This window comes from Elgaria multicarinata, chromosome 18 (genome assembly GCF_023053635.1).
Source record: "Elgaria multicarinata webbii isolate HBS135686 ecotype San Diego chromosome 18, rElgMul1.1.pri, whole genome shotgun sequence".
NCBI classification, from domain to species: domain Eukaryota; kingdom Metazoa; phylum Chordata; class Lepidosauria; order Squamata; family Anguidae; genus Elgaria; species Elgaria multicarinata.
Genome location: NC_086188.1, coordinates 17,892,984 through 17,919,194, shown reverse-complemented (window position 1 = coordinate 17,919,194; position 26,211 = coordinate 17,892,984). Strand labels below are relative to the sequence as shown.

At 46.2% G+C, this 26,211-nt stretch overlaps 1 protein-coding gene across 1 annotated transcript; it reads right to left on the bottom strand.

Annotated features, from left to right (window-relative positions):
- Window positions 1-265: 265 nt before the first annotated feature.
- LOC134410734 (acyl-CoA dehydrogenase family member 11-like) lies at window positions 266-25,121 on the bottom strand. Its single transcript, XM_063144212.1, has 14 exons — window positions 24,813-25,121; window positions 20,449-20,681; window positions 20,121-20,220; window positions 17,551-17,668; window positions 15,544-15,686; window positions 15,283-15,432; window positions 13,997-14,091; window positions 13,494-13,593; window positions 5,474-5,614; window positions 4,309-4,401; window positions 3,452-3,559; window positions 2,311-2,482; window positions 1,290-1,356; window positions 266-536 (listed from the first exon to the last, which is right to left on the bottom strand). The coding sequence occupies exons 1-14, from the start codon at window positions 24,957-24,959 to the stop codon at window positions 410-412; spliced, it is 1,794 nt and encodes a 597-aa protein (XP_063000282.1). The 5' UTR covers window positions 24,960-25,121; the 3' UTR covers window positions 266-409.
- Window positions 25,122-26,211: the final 1,090 nt, after the last annotated feature.

The following is a 26,211-nucleotide window of genomic DNA, read 5'->3' as shown; positions in this document are numbered from 1 at the left end:
GCTGTACCTTCAGAGTTTGATTTGTGGGTTGTCTCAGAAAGTAGGCAACTTTTTGTGTGACTGGTGTTGTCAAGAACCACCACTTGCTTGGAAAAGAGAATTTCAGGCCCATGTCAGCTAGAGAACTAGCCCGCTCACCACAGCAGACGTTTTAAATTATTATTAATTGAATGTATATCCTCCTTTTACACTAAAATGTCACTGAAGGCGGCTACTTTCCAACATATTCCAATCCAGACAATGGCAAGAGAGGGATACGATCGGGTTTGAAGTGCGGAAGAAACTTTATTACTTCCTTTCACGTTAAGCAGGACCGTTATTATACAGTACACTAAGCATTGCTTCTGCTTCACTGACTTAGTTATTCCGGCATAGTGAATAGCACCTCTTTTGCTTTCTTGGTTGCTTGTTACAGTTTTCCTCCCAGAACTGGATGTCCATCATAAACCAAAGAAGAATCCAGGGAAACTGCTCCGTTACTGTAAGAGTCAGCTTGTTCTTCTCTGGCTATGGGGCAGAGGTCTTGGTGACACCACCTGCAGGAGATGCAACAAAGGCTTCTTTTATGCACGTAATTTTAAACTAAAACCGGAAATCCTACTTAAACATCACACCCTTCCATTTTTTCTCTCACTGCAGGCAATACTTAAAGCCGTCGGCATTTAAAGCATTTAGCGGTTGTATGCATGTGTGTGTCTCCAGGCAAACGCATCAGGTGGTGACTGCCCATTGTTCACGCGGGACCTCCAACATGCTTGCCTGGGGCCAATGTGTCCCCCAGGCCCCCCAAAAGGTCCCCCACCCCCTGATTTAAAGGAATATTTCTTATGAACTAGTGCAACTTGATGACCAAAGCCATCCTCTGCCATAATTAACGTCTGCTTTGGAGCCTAACGACACAATTCTGCGTGGTCTCTCTAGGAAACCGGGTACTACAGGATGACCAATTACCCAAGATTCGTCTGATTATTTCTAACTGCTGGGTGAGATTCAGCTGTCTTCTGCTCAGTGCACCTCCTGCCCAGCAGTGACATGCAGCCCTGTCCTCTTGCTAGGTGGCGGCCAGTTGCTATTTTCCTGTCTTTGGTCTCCTTTCTCCCCTGCAGTTTGTAGACCTTGTGAGAGAATTGTGTTTGTTACAACCCCACTGCTTTTCGCCACCCTTTACAGCAGCTACACTTCCAATACTCTAGGGCTGTCCCTCCAAGCAGCGGAAGTGTTAGAATATCCAGTGACTTCTCTGCATCTCTTCCTTGCGTTGGGGGCACAGGACTTGGCTTGTTAAATACCTCTGAGCAGCAGAGATGTCTGTGGGTGATGCATTGCGCCTGACAGCGTGTTCTAGTAGGAGAACTCCTGCATAAAGCAAATACATAAGTCATGAACATTTCTGATTTATCCTCGTGTTATTCCGGTGGAATGATCTGCCAGTTGCACTTCAATTGTGCTGGCACATGGGGGCTTTTGGGATGCAGGGACTAGTTTGTGAATGTTCATCCCATCCGTGCACTGAAGTAGCAACACTCCAAAACCCTGGTACTCGTTCCCTTACAGGACGGGTCTCCGACTTGCTCTTTTGTCTCTTCCAAACTCAATTCCAGGAGCATGCCTGAAAAGTTTAATTTATCTAAAGTATATTTATATCACTTACGGAGCAGCGTAAATGTATACACCAGGGAGGTGGGCTTTGCGTGTATATAATTGTATGTGTGACGTTTTCCATGTGATCTGGAGCCCTGCTCGGTCAAGGGCTCCAGGTCGCAGGGAAGCCTTCGTACGAACAGCTGGACATGCGAAGCAGCATAACCTGCAGGCATCTGGCCAATTTGACCTCAGGGATGGGGCAGCCCTGCTCCATGCTCATGCCTTTGTCGCTGCTCTGGAATCTGTCTATATGCGGAGCAGTGTATAAATGTTGTACATAAATCGGTGCAGTCACAGCCTCTGAGAAAGGCTGCATTTGCATTGGAAACCTTTTGTGCCTATTGACTTCTTTTGACCTAAGCAGTATGCATTGGAAATATCCATTTCTAGGTGTAGGCGTTCTTTTCTCCCCACACTCTCCACCGCAAACTCCATTCTTTGCTTCTTTTGCCCCGGGGGCATTTCTACACCTTGCAACGTGGCTGTGTGTTGAGTCAAAAATTGGCCACCTTTTAATCATCAGACTCCCTAGTGCAGGGTTGGATCAGGAGATCATCGTTCCACACTCAGAGCGGATCAGTTTCTAGGCGTCTTACTGCAATCAATAATCGATTTTTGTAATAACCACGTGGCAAAGGGATTCTTCCTGAACAGCGTTTCTGTTACCTCCGTAGATCCGTGCTAGACTGTAGGCAAAGTCTCTTGCAGCCAGCTGCATCCCGGCTTCCCCCTTTAAGCCCATTTCGTCAGTGAAGTGCCTGAGCTTGCGGAGAGCATCGTGAACCCTTTGCGCAGAAGGCCCCAATTCAGAGAAGCTGAGAGCCGCCTCCAACTTGGCCTGCAAGAAAGCCCGCCGTAGAGCAAACAGAGAGTCAGGAGGGGACAGAATATCCCATTTCCTTTTTCTCCCACTCACTCACTTTTGTGCATGGGAAGAGGCGCTTTGGGTCCTGTTTTGCTCCCACCCACCGCTCGTGGAATGCCACCGACACTGGTGGAGCGGCAGCGCTAGCGTAGGTGTCGTCTCACCCACCTACCTACCTTTCCGCTGGCACAGCAGCACTTCCTAAGAATTAGGTTCCCCCAAGCTTCTTCGACTCGCCTGTGACCAGCTGTAGGATTGGAGCCTAGAATAGTCTTTCAAATCTCCAGCGCTGCTACTGCTGTCAAATGCATTGGGTCTTTCGTAAGCTCTGCTACCCTTGCAAAAGACACATATTAATCCCCAGGGGAGCTTGGATTGGTGCTATTCTATGTACCTGGCAGTGCAATTCAGGAAAACAATTACAGGCACAGCAAGTGCAGTCTCAATACCAAAACATCTTTAAACTGGGGCCGTCTATTTGCCAAGATAAAAACCAAAGGAGCCTCCATCCTCACAGCGTGCTAATATAATCTTCTTAAAAGCAATATATATGCCTACCAAAACAAGCTCAGACTTTTGCCTTGAGTATACCATACATCATGTAGCCAGGTAAATTGTGGCTCTGACTACAGAGAAGTTCTGATCATCTTCCTGTCTCTGCTGTATCAGATCAAAACTCTCGTTGGTCCAATACTCTGTGTCCAAACATTCATTTTTGAAATGACATGTTTTAGCATTTCGGAGGGCGAAAGGGTTACATTTAACTTGAGAATAAGCTAAGCCTTTCAGTGCTACGGAGTGGTTTGACACTGCATTTTGAGGCAAACACCTCCCCCTTCCACCCCTCAGTGGACGAGGAGGGTTGTCCAGGGCATAAGAATGGCCCCTGGACCTCCCAAAGGAAACAAACCAAGGAGCAATATGTGCTTGTAGGGAGCTCACCTGGGCAGTGGAGAAAAATGCTTCCAGCACTTTGCCTTGGCTCTTGACAAGGGAGCGCAGAACATCCAAGGCCAGGATATTCGTTGTCCCTTCCCAGATTGGTAGCACCTGGTTGGGAAAGAGGTACAGAGCCAGATAAATTCAAGTCAAGTACAACCTGCCGTCTGCTCCTCGTGTGGTTTCTACCTGATTTGTGAACAGATGTGTACCATGCACACGCAATTACCCCCAGATATCGCTCTTTGTAACGTCAGCCTTTTGCCTGATAAAAGCTCTGCAATCCAAATACTCCTCCACAGACACTGGTCAGAGATAGGGATGGATGAATTGTATAGATCTTCTCTTTCCCTCACCAGAATTAACCATGTAACTGCTGTCAGCATAGGACTCCTTAAAAACGGCAGGGCCAAATTGTTTCTTGTAACTGGATTCACTCTCAAAATATCTGGAACTGTTTTACTCCAGGTGTTAGGCATGAGTCCGGTACAACCCTGCAACGCCAATGTTATTTATTGTAAGTCTTAGTCCTCAAAGTCTATTAAGCATGTCCGACAGGCCCCAGCATGGATGGCTCGGTTATGCTGGGAGCTGTCTGACTTTTTCTCCATTTAAACTTGCATAGGATCGCGCCCCGACACAATTAGCCTTCTGGAATCTATTAAAGACAGCAGATTCCGAGAGCTGGTCTCCTTGCACTGCAGTTTTAGCACTCTGGGAAACAGGATTCAAAGTAATGGTAGCAAGAAAGAGTGAGAATTATGGAACACCAATGCAGACCCAGTAGCATAGCATTGTTATAGGCTGGTGAAAGGCAATGGGCACAACAGAAAGGCAGGATTGCTTTGGTGCTTCCTTACCTGGACATCCCGTAGGAGGTATCCCAGACCTGTGTCCTCCATGTAGCCCTGCCCTCCGAAACACTCCAACCCTTCTGAGGCAACAGCAACTGCCTGCAACAGACAACTATGTTGTGTGTACACTGCCATGAACTGTGAATATCCACCCATCGTGCTCATCTCTGAGAACATTAAGAGAACCTTGCTGGATCAAACCAAGGGTCCATTGATTCAGCACTCTGTTCACACAGTGGCCAACCAGCTGTCAACTAGGGACCAACAAAGCAGGACATGGTGCAACAGCACCCTCCCACCCGTGTTCCCCAGCAACTGGCGGACACAGGCTTAATAGCTCAAATCCCTGCCCGCTTCTCTCTCTGCTCTAAGCCTGGTTCACACACACACATAGGGTGACCATGTAGAAGGGAGGATAGGGTTTCTGTATCTTGAACAGTTGTGTCAAAAAGAGAATTTCAGCAGGTGTCATTATGAATGCAGCACCTGGTGAAATTCCCTCTTCATCACAACAGTTAAAAATGCAGGGGCCCTGCCCTCTTTTGTATCTGGTCACTCTCATATAGCTCTTGCAGTTGGAGAATGTAGACAGGGAGATATTTTTCTCCCTCTCCCATAATACTTGAACCCAATGGGGTCATCCCATGGATCTGATTGGTGAGAGATTCAGATAAAAGGAAAGACTTCTTCACACAATGCATAGTTAAACTCTGGAATTTGCTACCACAAGATCGAATGACAGCCAGCAATTTAGATGGCTTTAAAGGGGAGTTGGATAAATTCCAGGAGAAGGCTGTGCATGGCTACTAGCCCTGATGGCGATACGCTAGCTCCAATACCAGAGGCAGTAAGCCTGTATACACCAGTTGCTGGGGAACATGGGTGGAAAGCTGCTGTTGCACCTGTGTCCTGTTGTAAGTCCCTGGTTGAGAGCTGGTTGGCCCCTGTGTGAACAGAGTGCTGGACTAGATGGACTGTTGGGCTGATCCAGCAGGGCTCTTCTTATGTTCTTGTGAAGTCCCAAACGTGGAGATCTACCTTCTGCACTGAGTAAGTAACCCATGGTATGAAACCAAATTCTAGATGTGTTGGACTGCTGGCTCGTAATGATGGGCCCAACGTACCTGGAGGGCCCAGGTGGAGAAGGCCATCCTAGGCCTTGGAACACTACCTGTTTCCCAGTGTACAGTTTCACAACAGGGGTCAGCAGCCTCAGCATGTGCTGGTCCTGCTCGGTGGCCATCTTGGTTTCCTCCAGTCCAAGCAGCCTCCCCATCTCCATCATCAGCAGGAATGCTCCTCGAGTGTGCACCTGTGCAAACATGACAGCCTGTGATAGGTGTGTGTGTGTGTGTTTTACAATAAAGACAGGTTGCTTACCTGTAACTGTAGTTCTTCGAGTGGTCATCTGTGCAGTCACACATATGGGGCTCTGCACCTGTGCAGGGCCAGCTCTGGAAACTTCACTAGCTGAAAACATTTTTAGGCGGGAACCCCTCCCCCACCGTCCACTGAGCATGCTCAGGGGTTCCCGCCTAATCCCCTCAGTTCTTGAAACCGCCTAAACAGTCTCACTGAGGTGAACCACCAGGTAATCTATAATGACCTCATAGTGGGGACGGTGGGAGGGTTGTGTGACTGCACAGATGACCACTTGAAGAACTACAGTTACAGGTAAGCAACCTGTCTTTCTTCTTCGTGGTCTCTGTGCATCACACATATGGGCGAATAACAAGCTGACTTCCCGGAGGCGGGTGGTGTCAGGTGGTAAAAGTAACTCAAAGTATTGCCGATAAGACGGCACGCCCAAAGCACAGTCCCTACGTGCTCTGATGTCCAGGCGATAGTGACTGGCGAAAGTCAGAGGTGTTGACCAGGTGGCCACTTTACAGAGGTCTGATAAAGCAATTCCTCTTTCGAATGCCGTAGAGGTGGCAACTCCTCTCGTGGAGTGAGAACGCACTCTACCCTCCAACGGGAGGCCAGCAAGTTCATAGACTAATTTAATGGTCTGTACGACCCAAGCAGATATTCTCTGCGAAGATACTTGAAGTCCTTTCTGTTTGCCCCCGTAACAAACGAAAAATCTTTGAGATCTCCAGAAAATAGCAGTTCTGGACTGATAGAAAGCAAGGGCTCTTCTAATGTCCAATGTGTGAAGGGTTGACTCAAGTGGCGGCGTCAGCGCAGGAAAAAAAACTTGGCAAAATGATATTCTGACCAACATGAAACGATGATGCAACCTTTGGGAGGAAGGCTGGGTCAGGTCTAAGGACCACCTTGTCAGCGTGGAAAACTGTATAAGGTGGGTCTATGCGGAGTGCTGCTAGCTCTGATGAACGTCTAGCAGACGTAATGGCAACTAGAAAAAACAACCTTGAAAGTTAGTAAACGAAGGTCCGTAGTTCCCAACAGTTGAAAAAGGCTTGCCAGACAATGCCTTGAGCACTACAGAAGGCTCCATTGCGGAACAAAGGAACGAAGGGGTGGAACTGTATCTTTCATCCCTTTCATAAAGCGCTTAACCAGTGGATGAGTGAAGACCGAACAGCCCTGAATCCATAAATCTGAGGCAGAAATGGCTGCCAGATAAACTCTAAGTGGGGAAAACTTAAGGCCTCTTTTAAACAAGGAAAAAAGGAAAGTGAGGATGGTGGAAATAGGCGCTGAAAGGGGGTTCTCATTCCTGCTTAGTGCAAAGGAGGAGAAAGCTTCCCATTTGGTAGCATATGACTTTCTTGTCGCTGGTTTCCTAGCTGCTAGGATTATGTCCCATATATCAGGGGTAAGGATTGACAGTCTAACATTGTGGTTTCTACTATGAGGTCCAGGGAGCTCAATAAATTGAGGATTAGTCCCACTGCCTTCGATAGCATCCTCTTCTAAGATGCTACTAGAAGCCAGTTGTCTAAATATAGGTAGACTTTCACCCTGCGTAGGCAAATGAACTGCCATATATTTTGCAAACATTCGGTGGGCTGTGCTTAGGTCCAATGGAAGCACCCAAACTGGAACATATCGGTATCTATGATAAACCCAAGGTACCTCTGGTGAGTGTTCTGAATGGCAATATGGAAGTATGCATACTTTTAAGTGTGTGGGAGCAAAACATGCTCCCTTCTGAGGAGCAGCATTAAGGACAGTGTGTCATCTGTAATTTGCTGGTTCTGACGCAGGAAATAAGATGAGCGATGAGATTGAACAACCCTTCACCGTCGAATGGCAGGTCCTCAATCCAGTTTACAGAGTGAGACCTGCTAATCATAGGTATGCATGAGAAATGCCAGAGCGCGCACCACTGCTCTCAACTCACAGTTGGTGAGGCAACAGGTCATGTTAAGTTGCTGACGAGCGGAGAAGTTGTTATCTGGACATTATAACTAGATATTGTATAACTCTGGGGCCCAAAACAGATGAATATGTTCTGTGGCCTGGTAGGTCCAACCTATATGTTCCGAAAACTCCCCTTGGGAATAACTGAACTAATATAGAATTGGAACATGGGTGCGTAAAGAAAAACCCCAGTGTCCATTACTGGACCTTATGTAAAGATTTTGCCCTTTCCAATGTCAGAGCCATCAAAGAAGGGGCCTTCCAGGAATTTTTAACTGTCAGAAGCGGTGTTGGAAGGAAAAAATATTGACATTGGAGTTGGCCTCTCAGTGTGAGATTTATTTACAGAGTTATGTGTCTCAATTCCAAGTCATCCTCAATGATCGGGAAGTGGTATAAGTCCTCCGAAGGAGGTTCTGCCCTGTGTAGGCACTACATCATGAGGTGATGCAGACGAGAGCAATGTTGAGACGAGTGATAGTCCTCAAAGGATTGAGGGGAATCAGGTCTATTCTTATGCTCCAACTCCTCTTCCCCAAGTTGATCTCCTGATGCCCCACAGAATGGGTGTGGAATGGGGAAGAGCTAAGTAATTGTACTGACGCATTGTGGCTGTAACAGCTGAGCCCTGTGTATACCAGTCACAATGACAGTGATCTCAGTTGTACGTGTCCCCTTCACGGTACTGATGCCAGTATCCATGCTTGTATGGTATTCTCAGGAGACGTGGCCTATTTGACATTGTGTCCCCTCCTCTCACAAGGGGGGGGGGCAAAAATGATGACATCATAGTAATAAAACACTCTCCATTGAAAGCAAAGCACTCAGAGCGTAGAGAATCTGGAGGGAGACCCTGAAATTGGTGGTTAGCCTGCAAGGGATATACTGCCTGATGTGGTGGACAGATGTCCATTGGCTTTGGAGGGGACAGAGATCACATCTCACCCTCTGACATTGAAGCTGCATGCGAGATGCCCCTCTTGGTATCAAGAGTCTCAGCGTTTGTACCAAAGAAGCTATTAATGTTATTGCCAATCTCGGTATCAAGGGTTCCAGCCTTGGTACCGAAGAAACCATAGAATCATAGACAAGGCCATCGAGTCCAACCCCCTGCTCAATGCAGGAATCCACCCTAAAGCATCCCCAACAGATGCTTGTCCAGCTGCCTCTTGAAGGCCTCTAATGTGGGAGAGTTATGTTATGAGAGTTATGTGTGAGAATGACAATAACCAGTTATGTTATTGTCATTCTCAGTACCAAAAATTCCAGTCTTGGTACCAAAGAAACCAGTTATGTTATTGTCATTCTCAGTACCAAAAATTCCAGTCTTGGTACCGAAGAAGCCAATTATGTTATTGCCAATCTCAGTATTGAGAATTCCAGCGTCTCTACTGAAGATGCTAGTTATGTTATTGCCACTCTTGGCAGTCTGTGTACCGAAGAAGCTAGATATATTGTTGCCAGTCTCGGTATTGAGAGATTCACTCGGTACCGAAGAAGCTAGTTATATTGTTGCCAGTCTCGGTATTGAGAGCAGTGTCAGTACCCAGAGTTCCAGGCTCGATACTGAAGAAGCCAGTTATGTTGTTGCCAGTCTCGGTATCGAGAGTTTCAGTGTACTGAAGAAACTAGTTATATTATTGCTACCGAGGAGGCCATCCATGGGGACTCTAACAGTAGTGGTTAGATCTGGCTTCCATACAGCCTTGGAATGAGGCTTTTGTTGTTGTTGTTGTTGTATGTCCCAAAGGCTTAAGTGACCTGGCCTTCCTAGATATCTCTTTTGCTGCTGATACAGCTAGAGAGCGTCCAGTATTTGAAGATCGGAATGACCCATGGTTAGAGTCAGGGTCCGAGGACGCTGAGGGGACATAGGTTGAGGAGTCTCCGCAATGAGTGGCTGCATTGATCGCTTTGGAGAATCCGTGGCTTCTAGAGCATTTTTCCTCAGAATCGCCATTATGCGTTTAGCCCTCAGAAGGCTTAAGCGACAGGTCTCGATGATGCGAGCCTCTCCCAAACAAATCGAGAGAATATCTGTCTGTTGGGGAAGCTTGCTGACACATCTTCAGCAAAAAAGGCCTTAACAGCCATGCAAGCCCTCCCTGATGCGATCCCAGATCGCTGGAGGGTGAAATAGCAATAATAAATTAAGACATTGGTGAGCGATCCCGGGCATGTCGGTATGGAGACATCGATCGGTACCGATGTCTGTCGGTACCGACTGGCGGAGGCGGCTCCTCTCGGTATCGAAGGGAAGCGGGGGCCCAGTTTGCCATTGCATAGTCCAAAGAGGAGTCTCTTATTTCACCCTCTGAAACAGATGCCGTTAAGGCGGGGTCCTCCACCGGTACTGTAACTATTTGGAAGGGTGATGGTACTGGGGAGTCCAGAGCTTCCTCAGCTTGCGGTGTTGGCGAGGTCAATACCGGCGGTGACAACGGTGTTGCCCATCTCGGTATCGAATAGGACTTCGGTAGCGAAAGCCTCGGTATCGGGCTCCTCGGTATCGGAGGGGACCTTTGTAGTGATGATCTCGGTATCGAGCTCCTCGGTACTGTAGGAGACTCTTCGGTATCGACGAAGCTGGATTGGCTAATTTTGTCTTTGCATATTTAGCCTTCAGCTTGCTCTTTTTCTTTTGGGGTTCTTCTGCCCCATTGTGCTCTCTCGCTCTCTTAGAGATTTTCTTCGCTACTTTTTTAGAAGCGGAATGAGAGGAGGTAGGGGGAACCAAAAGGGCTTCACTCCGAGTAGGAGGTTGGGGCATTGACTACATTTTGTTAGGAGAAGTAGAAACTCGAGCCGGTCTCGGTTTATCTACTGCCACCAAGGCCCTTTCCCAGAGAATTGCCCGAAGGCGGTCTGAGCGGTTTTTTCTCGCTTGCCTCGAGAATTTTAAGCAAACACGCAGGATTCAACTACGTGTGCTTCCCCCAAGCACAATAAACACAACGAATGTCCATCTGTCTGGGAGATCTTTTGTCCACAGGATGAACACTTTTTGAAGAGTCCTGTTTGTGCCATAGGCACCTAACTACTAATAAAGAAATATGAGGGGGGATTTTTTAAGAAAAATTTATATATAGAAAAGTTAGAAAAACTGGAGAAGAAGAAAAAGGAAGAAAAAACAACAGTTTTCAGTGAAAAGGTAAAAACCTAACCTAGAAGTCTCCAAGAAAGCTGTTGACCCACAGGCGGTTGAAGACAACTGAGGAGATAGGGCGGGAACTCCTGAGCATGCTCAGTGGACGGTGGGGCAGGGGTTCCCACCTAAAAATGTTTTCAGCTAGTGAAGTTTCCGGAGCTGGCCCTGCGCAGGCGCAGAGCCCCATATGTGTGATGCACAGAGACCACGAAGAAGAATTACGACAGCTCCCATCGAAGCAATCCCAAAGCTCAGTCAGTCCGTTTATTACGGTAAATAGCCAGCATATTAAAACAATAACATACAGTTTAAAATGAGAGATTAAAAGTGGGACTATACGAGCGCCAATAAAAGAAAAGGAAGACCCAGCTCTAGAACCTTCAACGATGTCGATTTATCAGAATTGAAACCCAACAAAAGATACTCTAGGGAGCATTCATCCGGCCTACCTGGGATTTTTTGTATAAGCAGGGTTTTAAGAGAGGAGCTCAGGTCTTGATAAAAGGGGCAGTAAAGTAGGGCATCTCCCACAGTCTCTACTTCTCTCACCACGCAGGGGCAGATCTGTTCTCTATAAGGGATCTTTTTGGATCTACCTTCCAGCAATGCAGATGCTAAAACATTAAACTTAGCTCTCAGAAATGCCTTTCTGAGTGTGAGGGGTGGTCAAACTAGCGAAGGAGAGAAACTACAAGTATGATTTGTCCATTGCATTTCTTCAAAAGAGAGCCCAACTTTTTCTCTCGATCATTCTGAATTGTTCTGTTTTTCAGTGTGGCTACCGGCCACACTCAAAAGTCCTGTAAACCAGATGTAGGGAGCCTCAGGCCCAGGGGCCAATAAGGCCCTCGGGGATTCCCCAGATGGCCCCGCCCTCTTCCTCCAAGAATGGATCGTTTTATGGGTTTGTGCAGTTTCTCCCTCATTCTGAAAGGTTGAAGTTCCACTCCAAGGGATTTGTTACTGGCAGGAAGAGCACTAAGCTATTATTATTATTATTATTATTATTATTATTATTATTATTATTATTATTATATTTATTTGTATCCCGCCTTTTGCCCAATGCTGGGCCTCAAGGCGGCCTTACAAAGTTTAAAACATACATTGGGGGGGGGGGAACAAAACCATAAATGTTTAAAATACACAACAAAATTATAAGATATTAACATAGATGGAGGGCCAGATTATTTTCCAAAGGCCTGCTGGAACAAACAAGTTTTAGCCTGCTTCCGAAAGCCCATCAAGGAGGGAGCCAGGCTAGCTTCCCCGGGAGGAGAGTTCCAGAGCACTGGAGCAGCCACCGAGAAGGCCCTCTTCCATGTTCCCACCAAGCGCGCCTGTGAAGATGGTGGGACTGAAAGAAGGGCTTCTCCAGAAGATCTTAAAGCACGGGCAGGCTCATAAGGGAGAATACGTTCTTTCAATATACACTGGCATTTTTCTTTATTTTTGGTATTTTTGGCTCATCTCTCAGCTCTTGGCTTCACTGGAATCCAGATGAAATGGAATCCAGTCCTCGTCATGCTCCCCCACCCTTGCTGTACACCATGTTATTTACATAAAAGGTTCTGAGTGTTCAGAGTGCTTCATGCTTCTTGCAACAGCCCTGTAGATTACGCCAGTATGAGAGAGCTGTTTTGTGGAGGGCAGGGGCACACATGATAGAATCATAGAATAGTAGAGTTGGAAGGGGCCTATAAGGCCATGAAGTCCAACCCCCTGCTCAAGGCAGGAAATTCACCTTAAAGCATCCCTGACAGATGGCTGGCCAGCTGTCTCCGGAATGCCTCTAGTGTGGGAGAGCTCACAACCTCCCAAGGTCACTGGTTCCACTGTCGCACTGCTCTAACAGTCAGGAAGTTTGAGGCTGACAGTCAGGAAGTTTGAGGCTGAGAGAGACAGCCCTTTTGTGTGTTCATGGGAGATCACAGATCTCACAGTCTTCGCTACCACCCGCTACCAACCAAATGGCTGTGATCCGTTTCATAGGAGGCACTTTGGCTGTATTCCAAAAGGCGGAAGTCCCAGGAGGCTCTCCTACAGGGAGGTGACTTTTTACTACTACCTTGTGGAAGATGAACATTTGGAACCGAAGTGTACGTAGGTTTGTACTCCAGTTCCACATGGATACTCTTTCACACCAAGGCAGCTGGGGGAAAACAACAGTGTGAAAAGCTGCACTGGCTTGCTGAGTCCAACTTTCCGACAGCTATTTACACGGCGCTTCCTACTGCCGGAGCTCCATAGGAACCAAAGGAAATGTGGATCATGGGCTGTTCCTCATAAGCAGAAGACTCACAAAAGGGGCTGGTTTAATTTCTCTCATTTCACTGATGAAGGGGGCTCTTCTCCACGCAAGCTTATGCCATTGTAAACGGGCTCGTCTTTAAGGCACCACGAGGCTCTCAGTTGTCTTGGTTTCATCTGCAAAGTAGCTCATCCACTGTTGAAGATGGACCTTGCCATGTGATAGTTGGTCCCTACCAAACAGGCTAGTTTGATTCCCCAAGCATACTCCATTTTGACTATACTCTGACTTGCCTTTCTGGCTGCCTTGAGTGCCGTTTTCTTGGTAGAAAGGCAAGGTACAATGCAAATAAATAAGAAATACACCACAGAGTTCTGATTCCTAACAACACTGGGAGAAGTGCTGGGATCTTCGCCAGACAACTCCCCCTTCTTTGCCAGGGCTAGGCTTGACCATACTCACCTCCATCCGTGCCAAAGTCTGCATATGCAATGGGTGGTCCTTAAGAGTTTTGCCAAAGGCCTCCCTCTTGGTCGCATAATCCCGTGCCAGGCTGATCACTCTGGGAATGGAAGCCAAATCGGTCCACAAGGGTTAGTGTTTTGAGCTGCTCAGTGCGCCAGAACATGCTTTCTGTGCTCCCGTGTTGTGCTTTAGTCACACATAAATCACGCTCTTGGCTGACTGTCCTAGGAGTTGACCTCCAATGTCCTATGACAGAGGGATCACTCCGCTCACGTACTTGATGTACTAGAAACATCCTCGCACCTTCATTTTAAACAAGCAGTTGTGTAACTTCATTGCTTTGAAGCCAGAGGAGCTGCCCTGTAATAATCCCCTCTTCAAAGCTAACTTCATTTTGCTTAAAACTCCCTCACATAACAACATTACTGAAATGACTATAATGCTCAAGCGCCCCCTTGGATCCTGCCCAGTATGTCTCATGAAAGGGGGTTGGGAATCACCTTCTCATGTCCGCAACTGATGCAATGACATTGTGGATCCTAGTGATGGTCAACATGTTGGCAATGGAAGCCACGCCCCGGCCCACGGGAGAGATCTAGAAGTGTTGAGAAGCGATGGAGAAATCTGAAAACTCGAATGCGGATTGTATTGTATCCTGTAATCTTCCCAGAGAACATTTGCTATTGGACGGACTGAAAATGTAATTAAGTCTCCTCTCAGGGGCACCTTTCACCAACCAGATGTTTAGGTCTTCAATTCCCATTAGTCCCAGCCTGCATGGCCAAGGATAAGGAATGCTGGGACATGTAGTCCAAAACATCTGCTGTGTGCTGCACTAGAATGGGGTGCGCCGCTGACTTTTCCCATTCCAGAAGTGGTACTTTTTGCTAGTTTCCTGAGTTGTGCTAGCAAGCGCTAGTTTCCGGGGAGTGCAACGTATTTTGAGCCGGCCCATTACCAGCATTGGCTATTGCCATTGGACTCGTGGCTTGTAAAGCTGGAAGATGGGACTATACAATTGCTGCTAAGGATTACGTATGATAAATCTGATAGTGATGAATTATTATGAAATACAATAAACTGTTGAAGGTGGGGGGAACTTTAGCAGATGTGTATCAGAAGCAGGAAGGATATGAAGATTGAAGAGTGGATGGAAGATACTTCAGGGCCTACTGACCACAAGCCATGGGGTAAACTCTAAGCAGCTGTGAGGGATGCTGAAGCCACAGCCCATCATCACAACACACCCAAGAGGCCTGCTCCATAGCTGGCCCAAAGTCACCCATGGAGCTTCATAGCCTCTCTCATAATACTAGAACCCAGTGGGGTCATCCCTTGAAAGTGATTGGTGGGAGATTCAGGACAGAGGAAAGGAAGGACTTCTTCACACAGTGCAGAGTTAAATTATGGGATTCACTACCACAAAATGCAGTGATGGCCACAATTTGGATGGCTTTAAAAGAGGGTTGGATAAGTTCCTGGAGTTGAAGGCTGTCAATGGCGACTAGCCCTGATAGCTATGTGCTACTTCCAGCATCAGAAGCAGGAAGCCTGTGTGCTCCAGTTGCTGGGGAACATGGGCAGGAGGTTGCTGTTGCACTCATGTCCTGCTTTGTTGGTCCCTGGTTGACAGCTGGACTAGATGGACACTCGATCTGATCCAGCAGGGCTCTTCTGATGTTCTGATAGCTGAGTGGGGACTAGAACTTGGTTCTCCCCAGTCCCAGCCAACAGTCTTGCCAGTAAGCCCCCTTGGCTCTTGCTCAATGCTTTTCATTTCACTTACCCGGTGTGCCCTGGCTCCTGCTAGGAGCAGCTCAGAAGTTGGCAGCTGCCTTGTGCCCAGCTTCTCCTTCAGCCGCTGTATCTCAATCCCATTCAGCTTCCCTTCTTGATCCCGCACTTCCAGGTAGAACAGAGACAGGCCTTTGGAGGCCTGCAGCCAAAAGGATGCTCGCATAAGAAACACTGGCTGCTAATCACCACCGCAAGGAGGATGCTTACACCCGGCTCCTTCCTCTCCCGTTGGCTCTGCTGGGAAACTGACCTGTTCTGTCTGCCCGTCAGCGGCCACGATCCTCGCCAGTGTCAGAGATACATCCGAATCAGTGGCTGACGTGAACCATTTCAATCCATGGAGACGGTAGGTGCCATCAGGTTGCTCCTGAGCCACTGTCTCTGTGCCACTAGCTGCAAGGGAAGAACATGGTCTTCCTTCATAAGGGAGCAGAACTGGCTCCAAACTGAAGAAGCAATGCTAGCTATGGGGAGAAACCAGGGTGGTGCCAGTGTACAAAACATGGAGAAAATGTAGCAGCTAGAATGTGTGCAATCCAAAAGACTGGCTGCATCCACACCAGCATTTATGTTGCCATGATGGCTGCAGAGGAGCCAGAGGCTGTCTGGTCCATTGAACAGAAACTTGGAGCCAGGATCTGATCTTCCTTTCCTGCAGGGCAGTCGATGTGGCAGGCTAGGGTGTGTGTTTGTAGAATCATAGAATAGTAGAGTTGAAAGAGGCCTAGAAGTCCATCACGTCCCAACCCTCTGCTGAATGCAGGAATCCACCTTAAAGCATCTCTGACTGATGGCTGTCCAGCTGCCTCTTGAAGGCCTCTAGTGTGGGAGAGCCCACAACCTCCCTAGGTAACTAGTTCCATTGTCATACTGCTCTAACAGTCAGGAAGTTTTTCTGATGTCCAGCCGGAATCTGCCTTACTGTAACTTGAGCCCGTTATTCCATGGCCTGCAATCTGGGATGATGGAGAAGAGATCCTGTCCCTCCTCTGTGTGACAACCTTTCAAGCATTTGAAGAGTGCACTCATGTCTCCAGTGTAGTCCAAGTGGAGCAGGCTGCAATGTTCCCTTTGCCTGCTCCTGTCTCCCTCACCACTTCTTCTATTTGGATCTGTCTTATTTATTTATTTATTAAATTTATATACTGCCCCATAGCTGAAGCTCTCTGGGCAGTTTACAAAAGTGAAAAACAGTGAACATTAAAAAGCATACGAAATTTAAAACCATCAAAAACATAAAAACAACAGTATAAAACAGTATCCATTTTAAACAACAGTTTATGGTTGACTGCTCAAAGTTGTTTTTAGATATATGTTGTTTCTATGTATAGTGTTTGTTTGTGGGTTTTAGGCACATGGTTTTAAAACTTTGTACATCGTTTTTTAATATTTTTAATCTCTGTAAACCGCCCAGAAAGCTTTGGCTATGGAATGGTCTAGAAAAAGCAATAAATAAAAATAATTTATTTATGCATTTCTTATTCATTGATAAATGTATATACAAAGATCCATATACAAATAGAAAAACAGCCAAAAGTAGAAATGAAGAAATGAAGTATGGAAAAAGCCACATAAAAGACAATGTTACAATCTATGAAGGCAGATGGTAGAATAAATAATGACCCACCCAACTCGTTAGTTAGTTAGTTATTACATCTATAACCTGCCTTCTTTTCCCTCCATTTTAGCCTCATAACAACAACCCTGTGAGGAAGGTTGGGCTTAGAGCCTTGTGACTGGCCCAAAGTCACCCACAGTGGGTTTATTTATTTATTTATCACATTTTTATACTGCCCAATAGGTGAAGCTCTCTGGATGGTTCACAAAAATTAAAACCATAATATAACAACCAACAGTTTAAAAACACAAATACAAAATACAGTATAAAAAGCACAACCAGGATAAAACCATGCAGCAAAATTTGATATAAGATTAAAATACAGAGTTAGAACAGTAAAAAATTAAATTTAAGTTAAAAAGGTCTTCAGCTGGCGACGGAAGGAATACAGTGTAGGCGCCAGGCGGACCTCTCTGGGGAGCTCATTCCACAGCCGGGTGCCACAGCGGAGAAGGCCCTCCTCCTAGTAGCCACCTGCCTCACTTCCTTTGGCAGGTTTCCGTGGCCGAGTGGGGACTAGTACCCAGATCCCCTGACTCCCGGCCCAACACTCTAACCACTACTCCACACTGGCTTTCTTGTTGAGAGACTTTGTATTTTGGGAAGAGCGGAGAGAAGAGGTCCACTCTTTCAACTTACCAACATCAGAGCCCCCTTTGCGTTCAGTCATCCACTGGCCAGAGGTCCAGAACGTTCTGGGGTCACGTGATATCAAGTGAGCATAGGCTTCCTCCAAAGGCTTGGGGAAACCCAGGGACTATGGAAGTTGCAGGAAAGTGACAGGAGAAGAAGAAGGGAAAAAAAGAGGTTTTCTTAGAAGTAGAAAATATCCAAAAAAAACCCAACAACTTGAAAACACAAAATGGGATGGCTCCTCCCGAGGGCTGGGTGATGTGGGATGACACAAGTAGCAGAAAGTCTGGACAGGTCAAAGGAAGGACTTCTTCACTCGGCACGTAGTTAAAATATGGATTTCGCTACCACACAAGATGTAGCAATGGCCACCAATTTGGATGGCTCTAAAGCGGGCTTAGACCAATTCATGGAAGAGGAGGCTATCTCAACGGATACTAGTCCTGATGGCTATGTGCTACCTCCAGTGTCAGAGGCAGTATGCCTATGAACACCATCAGGGGAAGGGTGGGAGGGTGCTGTTGCACTCATGTCCTCCGTATGGTCTTCTCACAGGCAGCTGGTTGGCCACTGCATGAACAGAATGCTGGACTGGATGGACCCTTCATCTGATTCAGCTTGGCTTTTTCCATCTGATCCAGCATGGAGACCAAGATCAGCCTGGGAAATGGTGGGCAGAATTTGGGCAGCAAGAGAAGGGTCTTGACCAGGAAACTTGGACCAACAGGGGAGCTATCCAGCAGAGTCTTGGTACAGGTACTTGGGCTGGAAGGACAAGGGAGTTTTCCCACAATTATTGCACTAGCAACTCTCAAGTAGGCACTGAAGGGTTTCATAGGAGAGTTGGCTGCTCTGCCCCTTGTAGGATGTCAGCAGAACCCTGATACAGAGCATGCAACTGTGTTTGCCTTTTCCGGATCAGGGCTTATTGAGGGAAGGCCTTGGGCTGCATTGCCAGTTCTGGCCTTTGGTGCAGGCCTATCACCATCACAGCTCCTGAGGTTCTATGAGAGGCAAGAGGTGGCCCACAAGTTGTGGTAGAGTACCAAGAGAGGGCAGTGAACCCTTTGACATTGCAGCCTCCTTGAGCACGTGATCATCCAGGAGGTGGCAAACTCCAGCTGTCCATCAGAGAGTCTCTGTGGCCCCTGCCTGGATGAAATGGCACAGTAGGGACTTTTTCTTCTTCAGTGGAGGTCTCATGGGATTCAGGATCCAGGCACCAGCAGATCCTGACACAAGGCTGATCAACTGGTTGTTCAAAGAACAGCGTTGAGGGCATATCCACACTACAAACAGGTTTCATAACAGTTTCCTTTCTCCAGGGAAGCTATTGTTGATCTGTGGAGGAATTCTCACCACCTCATCAAACTACAATTCCCAGGTTTCTTTGGAAGGGGGAAGCTATGGCAGTTAAACTGGCATAAAACAGATCTAGGTTTGCAATGAAGAGAAGGCTCAAATGGCCCGCAAATTCTTCAGTTAGAAGATGGTAAAGGCAGTGAGCTGGATAGAGATGATTGAAATGATTCATGATTTTCACAAGTGCCTTTTTGAGAATACCTTATAAGGAAACATTAAGAATACCTTTTTGTCCATTCAAAACTGGGGTCGTACAGAAGGTCCCAGGTTCAATCCCCTGCATCTCCAGATGCGACTAGGAATGACCCCAGCCTGAAACTGGAATTCGCTACCACAAGATGTAGTGATGGCCACCAATTTGGATGGCTTTAAAAGGGGTTTAGATAAATCCCTGGAGAAGGCTGTCAACGGCTACTAGTCCTGATAGCTGTGTGCTACCTCCAGTATCAGAGGCAGTAAGCCTATGTACACCAGTTGCTGGGGTACACAGGTGGGAGTGTGCTATTGCATTTGTGTCCTGCTTGTGGGTCACTGATCAGCAGCTGGTTGGCCACCGTGTGATCAGAGTGCTGGAGTACATGGACCTTTGCTCTGATCCAGCATGGCTCTTCTTATGTTCTTTGTGTTAGATGTGATCAACACAGAGTGTGCAAGAAACTCAGCCTGTCATAATGGAGGAGTGCAGCAGAGAATCAGAGAGTTAATCAATTATAGACATGTTTGGACTATGTTGTTTATTTTGACTAGTTAGTATCTCTTTAACTGAAGATTCTATGTGAGTCTCATCATGCAATTCTCAGGCTTCCTTCCTGGTTCTAATTGCTCTCTGTGTGACAGTTATGTTTTCTAAGGACAGTTAGTAAGACGTCTCCAAGAAGTCTTGATAACATTAGTTTATCTCTCCACTCCTAGTCTATCTATTAATGTTTCATTATTGGTTCTAAGAATAAACAAATTCATATTTTTTTGTTCTCTATGATTAAAGAATTGTCTCTAGCATGGTTCTTTAAGAAAACGCAAATCAAGACTTCCGCCAATGCTTTAGGGAGCCGCTGCTAGGCAGTCTTGACAATACTGGGCTAGTTGGACCAAGGGCCTGACTCAGTACAATGGAGCTTCCTATGTTCCTAACTGAGCCTTTGTCTCAGACTAGGAGATTTTAATTCACGAGTGCTGCAGTGCAGCAGCCTACCTAGGGAGTAATGGAGTCTCACCTCAATGACTTTTGCTGCTCCGTCAGTCATGGCCAAAGGACATGTGAACATACCAGAGGAGGGTGCATACAGGTACAGTTTGGCAAACTGGTGAACACGGCTGTGGGAGGAGAAATGCACAATGCCTTGCTAAATTTAATCATACCAAAGAATAAGATCTTTGCTGAAGAGAGACGTCAGCAAGAATACAGCGCGAAAAATGGCAAAGTCACTGGAGGGACATCTGATTTTGAATTGTATTGCAGATATAAGGACAAGTCCAGGGTTACTTGCTCTGATGTCTGGCTAAATGGGAGGCTGCAGATAACATCAGAATTAATGTATTTACCTCCAGCTGGAGTATCTCCGCTCATAAGCCTCAGCAACCATCCCCTCTTCAGCTGAGATTTCCTTCATCCTCTTCCAGGCTGGGCAGGTGATGATTTGGTCCACACGCCATCCCCAACCATCAAACTGTTGTAGCTTGGGAGGGTTTAACTCACACTCACGCCCCAAGAAGTCAATTTCACCCTTCACACGAGCTCCAAACCTCTCAAGATCCACACTCACCTCAGCAAACACCTACAATGAAGGAGAACAAATGTTAAGAACGTGAGAAGAGCCCTGCTGGATCAGAACAAGAGTCCATCTAGTCCAGCATTCTGATCACACAGTGGCCAACCAGCTACCTGTAGTATTTGACTAATCTCTTTCTAAAGCCATAGAAATTGGTGACTGTCACCATATACTGTGGGAGCAAATTCTGTAGTTTAATGATGTACTTATTTGTCCTCAATCTCCTGCTAATCAGCTTTATGTCCAATGTAGGGATAAGAAGCAGAGGCAGGAACCAGGAACTCTTATTTGGCAGTGACAAAGAGAGCTATGTTCACGGGGCTATGGAATTCTCCCTTGTCTGCTATTATTATTATTATTATTATTATTTATTTATATAGCACTATCAATGTACATGGTGCTGTACAGATAACACAGTAAATAGCAAGACCCTGCCGCATAGGCTTACAATCTAATAAGTTGTAGTAAACAATAAAGAGGGAAGGAGAATGCAAACAGGCACACATCTGCTTAGTCCTAGTTCTTGTTAGGATTTGAAGACCTTTCCTGCTTTCAGAAGGTGCATGGGTCCGAAATTGGTTTCTCTTGCCATATTCATAACCTGTTTTTAATAAAGTTATAAATGTGTGATCTCGCTACCCTCTGGTGCTAGTTCGAGAAATTAAAGCCATAAGTTACAGCATAACATATAAAACATGGAAGGTTAAAAACCACAATATAAAAGAACAACCAGAATAAAACCTAGCAGCAATGCAGAGGTTTAAAATACAGATTCAAACAGCAGAGTTAAAAGACTAGGATGCTAAAATGCTGGGGAAATAAAAAGGCCTTCACCTGGTGCTGTAAGGAGTGCAATGTAAGCGCCTGGCAAAGGGGTATTTTGCAGCCTGTCCTATTTTGGAGGGTTGGAGTTACAGATGCAGCAGTTCGTCACAGGAACTAAGAAGATATATATATATATATATATATATATATATATATATATATATATAATAAAACTCACTGCCTTTGGAGGTCAGGCAGGTGCCAACATCATGCTGTTTTCAGTGCCTCCTGAAAACATCTTTATTTCAAGGAACTTCCCTTCATTGACCAGCCATGGTTTTTATTGGTACTCTTTTTTTAAAAAACAAATGATTTTTGTTTCTTTTTAACGTTTATTGTTCACTGCTCTGAAATCTATTTAGATGTGGAGCAGTCTATAAATGTTATAAATAAAATTTTAAAAACTCTTTAGACTTGTAAATCAGTGGAGAGCAGAGAATTGTAGAGTCTAGCACAGTAGCACCATCTGTGTTATGTAAAAATGAAGATATCCCAACTCTTGAGTTTCTACAGATATCCAGGTTCTGCTTGTCTGTACAAAAAGGAGGAAGCGGGGAAAGGTGGACAGGAACAAAAAGTACGGAGGGCTTCGTTCCTTCACTGACCCCAGGGAAAATCTATCCCAAGCAAAACAGAATCCCACACCGCTGTTCCAACTTGTCACTGTTTCTCTGTCAGGCTTTGCCGGCTGACCAATGCTGACTTTCAAGGAATGGCCATAAATCTCCTGCTGATAACTGGCCATAAATCTGTCATTCTTGACCCCAAAAGGCAACACAGTAAATTGAAACAACCCGTTATGGGTCACAAACGCAGATTTCTCTGCAGCCTCTTGATCCAAAGGCACTTGCCAATACCCTTTTGTCAGGTCCAAGGTGGTAATAAATCGAGCACCCCCTAATTGCTCAATTAGGACATCAGAACGAGGCATGGGGTACAGATCCAATTGGGTCAAGGAGTTGATCCGTGTGTAATCCACGCAGAAACAACCCCCCTGAGGTTTCGGAACCAGGACTACTGGGGAAGACCAAGGGCTTTGAGAGGGCCTAATCACCCCCAAGGCTAGCATCTCTTGCAACTCCCACTCAATACCCAGGGCATGCTGGCCCATAGCCCGATAGGGCAAGGAGCGGATAGGCCGATGCTCTCCTGTATGAATTGAATGCTTAGCCAAGGAAGTCCTTCCTGGGCGATTGGAAAAGATAGGGTTAAATTCCTCTAACACCCGCCGTAACTCTGCCTGCTGTAGCTGAGAAAGAGAAAGAGGCAATACTACGCACTCCACCCCTTCAGCCTGTTGACATTCTCCCAACATGTCCGTGGGCTCCCCCCTCCCCAGCTGTAATCCAAAAACAAAATCTTGTCTATTAACATAAAGCTTTAACATATTTACATGGAACACCTTCGGTTGTCGCTGGGTCCCAGGATCCTCCAGCAAATAATTCACTTCTCCCAAGTGAATTAGGAAGAGCAAACAGGAGTTTGACAGGGGGAGTGTAGGGGAAGAGGAGACCAAGGAAAGGGGAAGAAGAGAAGCCTCAAGGAAACCCAGGACCTCCCTTGTGGACTGTGGGAATGCTGTGGACATCATATATCTTGACTTTTGACAAAGTACCACATGACATTCTGATGAACAAACTAGCTAAAAGTGGGCTAGATGGAACAACTATTAGGTGGATTCACAGTTGGCTACAGAATCGGACTCAAAGAGTACTTATCAATGGAACCTTCTCAAACTGGGGAGAGGCAACGAGTGGGGTGCCGCAGGGCTCAGTCCTGGGCCCAGTGCTCTTCAACATTTTTATTAATGATTTGGACGAGGAGGTGCAGGGAACGCTGATCAAATTTGCAGATGACACAAAATTGGGTGGGATAGCTAATACCCTGGAAGACAGAAACAAACTTCAAAGTGATCTTGATAGGCTGGAGTGCTGGGCTGAAAACAACAGAATGAAATTTAATAGGGATAAATGCCAAGTTCTACATTTAGGGAATAGAAACCAAATGCACAGTTACAAGATGGGGGACACTTGGCTCAGCAATACTACAAACGAGAAAGATCTTGGAATTGTTGTAGATCACAAGCTGAATATGAGCCAACAGTGCGATATGGCTGCAAGAAAGGCAAATGCTATTTTGGGCTGCATTAATAGAAGTATAGCTTCCAAATCACGTGAGGTACTGGTTCCTCTCTATTTGGCCCTGGTTAGGCCTCATCTAGAGTATTGTGTCCAGTTCTGGGCTCCACAGTTCAAGAAGGATGCAGACAAGCTGGAGCGTGTTCAGAGGAGCCACATGGCTGCTGCTCCCACCTTGTGCAGCAACTATCACGAGAGGTCTGCTGGGGCAGCTTGTAGGAGGGAGCATCTCTGGCCGAGGGAGCGAGCAAGCGAGCAGGCGGTGGTGGCTCCAGCAGCAAAGAAGCCCTGGGCCCTCCTAGGCAGGAGAAGAGTGGGCAGAGCAGCTGAATTCGCCGCTGTTTCCTGCTCTGCTGCCTCCTGTGGGCGCTTCCCCCACCCCCTACTTCTGGTGGGGCCGCTGTGGAGGAGAGAGCGGCTGCGGGGGTGAGACAGTCCTTCCTGAGCAGGAGCGGTGTGGGGAGAGCGGCTGAATTTGCCGCTCTTTCCTGCTCGGTCCCTAGGTTTTAGGACCTTCTAGAGAGACCACCTCGAGCGCCCCCCTGCCGCCCCTTTGCCTGTTAGCGCCCCCCTGCCTTCCCTTTGCCTCTTAACACCCCCCTATGCAATCCCACCGCCCCCATGGGGGCAATACCGCCCACTTTGGAAACCACTGATCTAAAACCTGCAAACACGCAACCCACCCCTAGCCATAAAAGCGGCTAGCCTTGTCTCAGGAAAACCAGACATTTAAAATAAACAAAGGCCCTAGCTTACTCCAAGCAACCATCCTAGGCTGCTTTTGATGTTCTTCCTCCAAAACCAGAACAGAAGACACTCCTCCCAAGCAAGATACCCTTTTTATCCCCTTTTGGATGTAGGGTCCCATGACCTCGCTGAACCAACCCCTAACTCAGCCTGGCTCTTGACGACCCTCGCTTCTTAGAGAGGGCTTCGTCCCCTCTCTCACAACTGGACCCAGATAAGCACAAGCAAAGTCCCCTAACTCATCCAAAAGTCCATCCATTAGCCTCATGAGCGTGGCAGGCCCATTCTTGACCCCAAAAGGCAACACAGTAAATTCAAACAACCTCTTATGGGTCATAACAATATCCAAACTATCATTACATGCCCTCTGATATTTCACAAATCCAAGTAGATACCATTATTCCAGTTTAATATACAGAAGACAGACCTTAGCAGGCAGATGTGATTTCAGGTAGCCCTGAAGAAAAGCGTCTTCCAGGTATGGATTTCCAATCCGGGGCTGTTCTTGACAAAAGATCTCTGTTCCTATCCTGGCAAAAGGCACTCCCGGATGGTTGAAGGACTGCTTAGCCATGGACTCAGTTTACTGATCCCACTTTTTAAAAATAATAATAATAACGCCCAAATAAAAGCTCAATACCAAATTTGATGGTTTCAACTTATAAGAATTCGAGCTAGACGAGTGCACAAAAGTCTACCTAAGCAGTTCAAAGGAAAAATAACAGACTGAAACCTTCCTGCTGCGACCGATATGGAGGAAAGTTCAGTAGGAGAGAACAAACCTAAATAGCAGGTTGTTGATATCACGAGGTTGACAACTTTTAAAGGGCAGTCAATCTTAAACTGGGAAAGAGCCTGAAATGAAAAGTGTATATGTGTGTAAAATCAGAAAAAGCTAAAAAAATAATAATTAGGGGAGAATTATTTTCCAATGGAAACTCTGGACATTGGAGTGAAAACTGAAAAGCGTTTTTCTAGTGAGGATTTTTTCACTGTATGCAGGATAAACCTTTATCACATTTTCTATGTAATCTCAGAAAATTAGAAAATTGCAAGCTTATTTGTATACTCACATAACTTTTCAGCAATCTTAGTGGTGGGAAGAAAAGAAGAAAATAATCAAATCAAATACAGAAGTGCAAAGGAATTACATGTATAGCCTTAGATAGGGTGACCATATGAACAGGAGGATAGGGCTGTATATTTAACAGTTGCTTAGAAAAGGGAATTTCAGCAGGTGTCATTTGTATATATGGGGAACCTGGTGAAATGTCCTCTTCATCACAACAGTTAAAGCTGCAGGTGCCCTGCCCTACTCTAGTCTAGCTCCTGCAGCTTTAACTGTTGTGATGAAGAGGGAATTTCACCAGGTTCTCCATATATACAAATGACACCTGCAGAAATTCCTTTTTCAATACAACTGTTAAAGATACAGGAGCCCTGTCCTCCTTTTCATATGGTCACCCTATGTATAGCCTTAGAAGGGAGGACAGAATGCAATTCACACTTCCAATTAACTACATTTTCCCAATAAATAAACCATCCTGGTGTACAATCATATTTTATTTATTATGTGATATTGATATTTCCCTTCTCTACTGAGGTAACCATCTGGAAAGTGATTCCAGATGATGTCCTGACTTGGGAGATGTACTCATATGTGTGATCCCAGCCATCCATCTTAATTTCTATTAAAATATACAATCAGTTACAATTTTAATAGGTCTACGAACACAATACACAAATGAAATGAACTGCTGGACAAGGAAGCTCACAAATAAGAGGGAGAAAGACTAGAGCTCCAAATCCAGATCTTCATTTGGTGG

Bases quoted from the DNA above. Each gene is read 5' to 3' on its own strand.
- LOC134410734 (XM_063144212.1), bottom strand. From the start codon at position 24,959: ATGGCTAAGCAGTCCTTCAACCATCCGGGAGTGCCTTTTGCCAGGATA. The intron at 20,682-24,812 runs GTCTGTCTTCTG...CCTTCATTGTAG, and splicing joins AATCACATCTGCCTGCTAAG to GTGTTTGCTGAGGTGAGTGT. The intron at 1,357-2,310 runs GTAACAGAAACG...TGCTTTATGCAG, and splicing joins TCTAGCACGGATCTACGGAG to GAGTTCTCCTACTAGAACAC.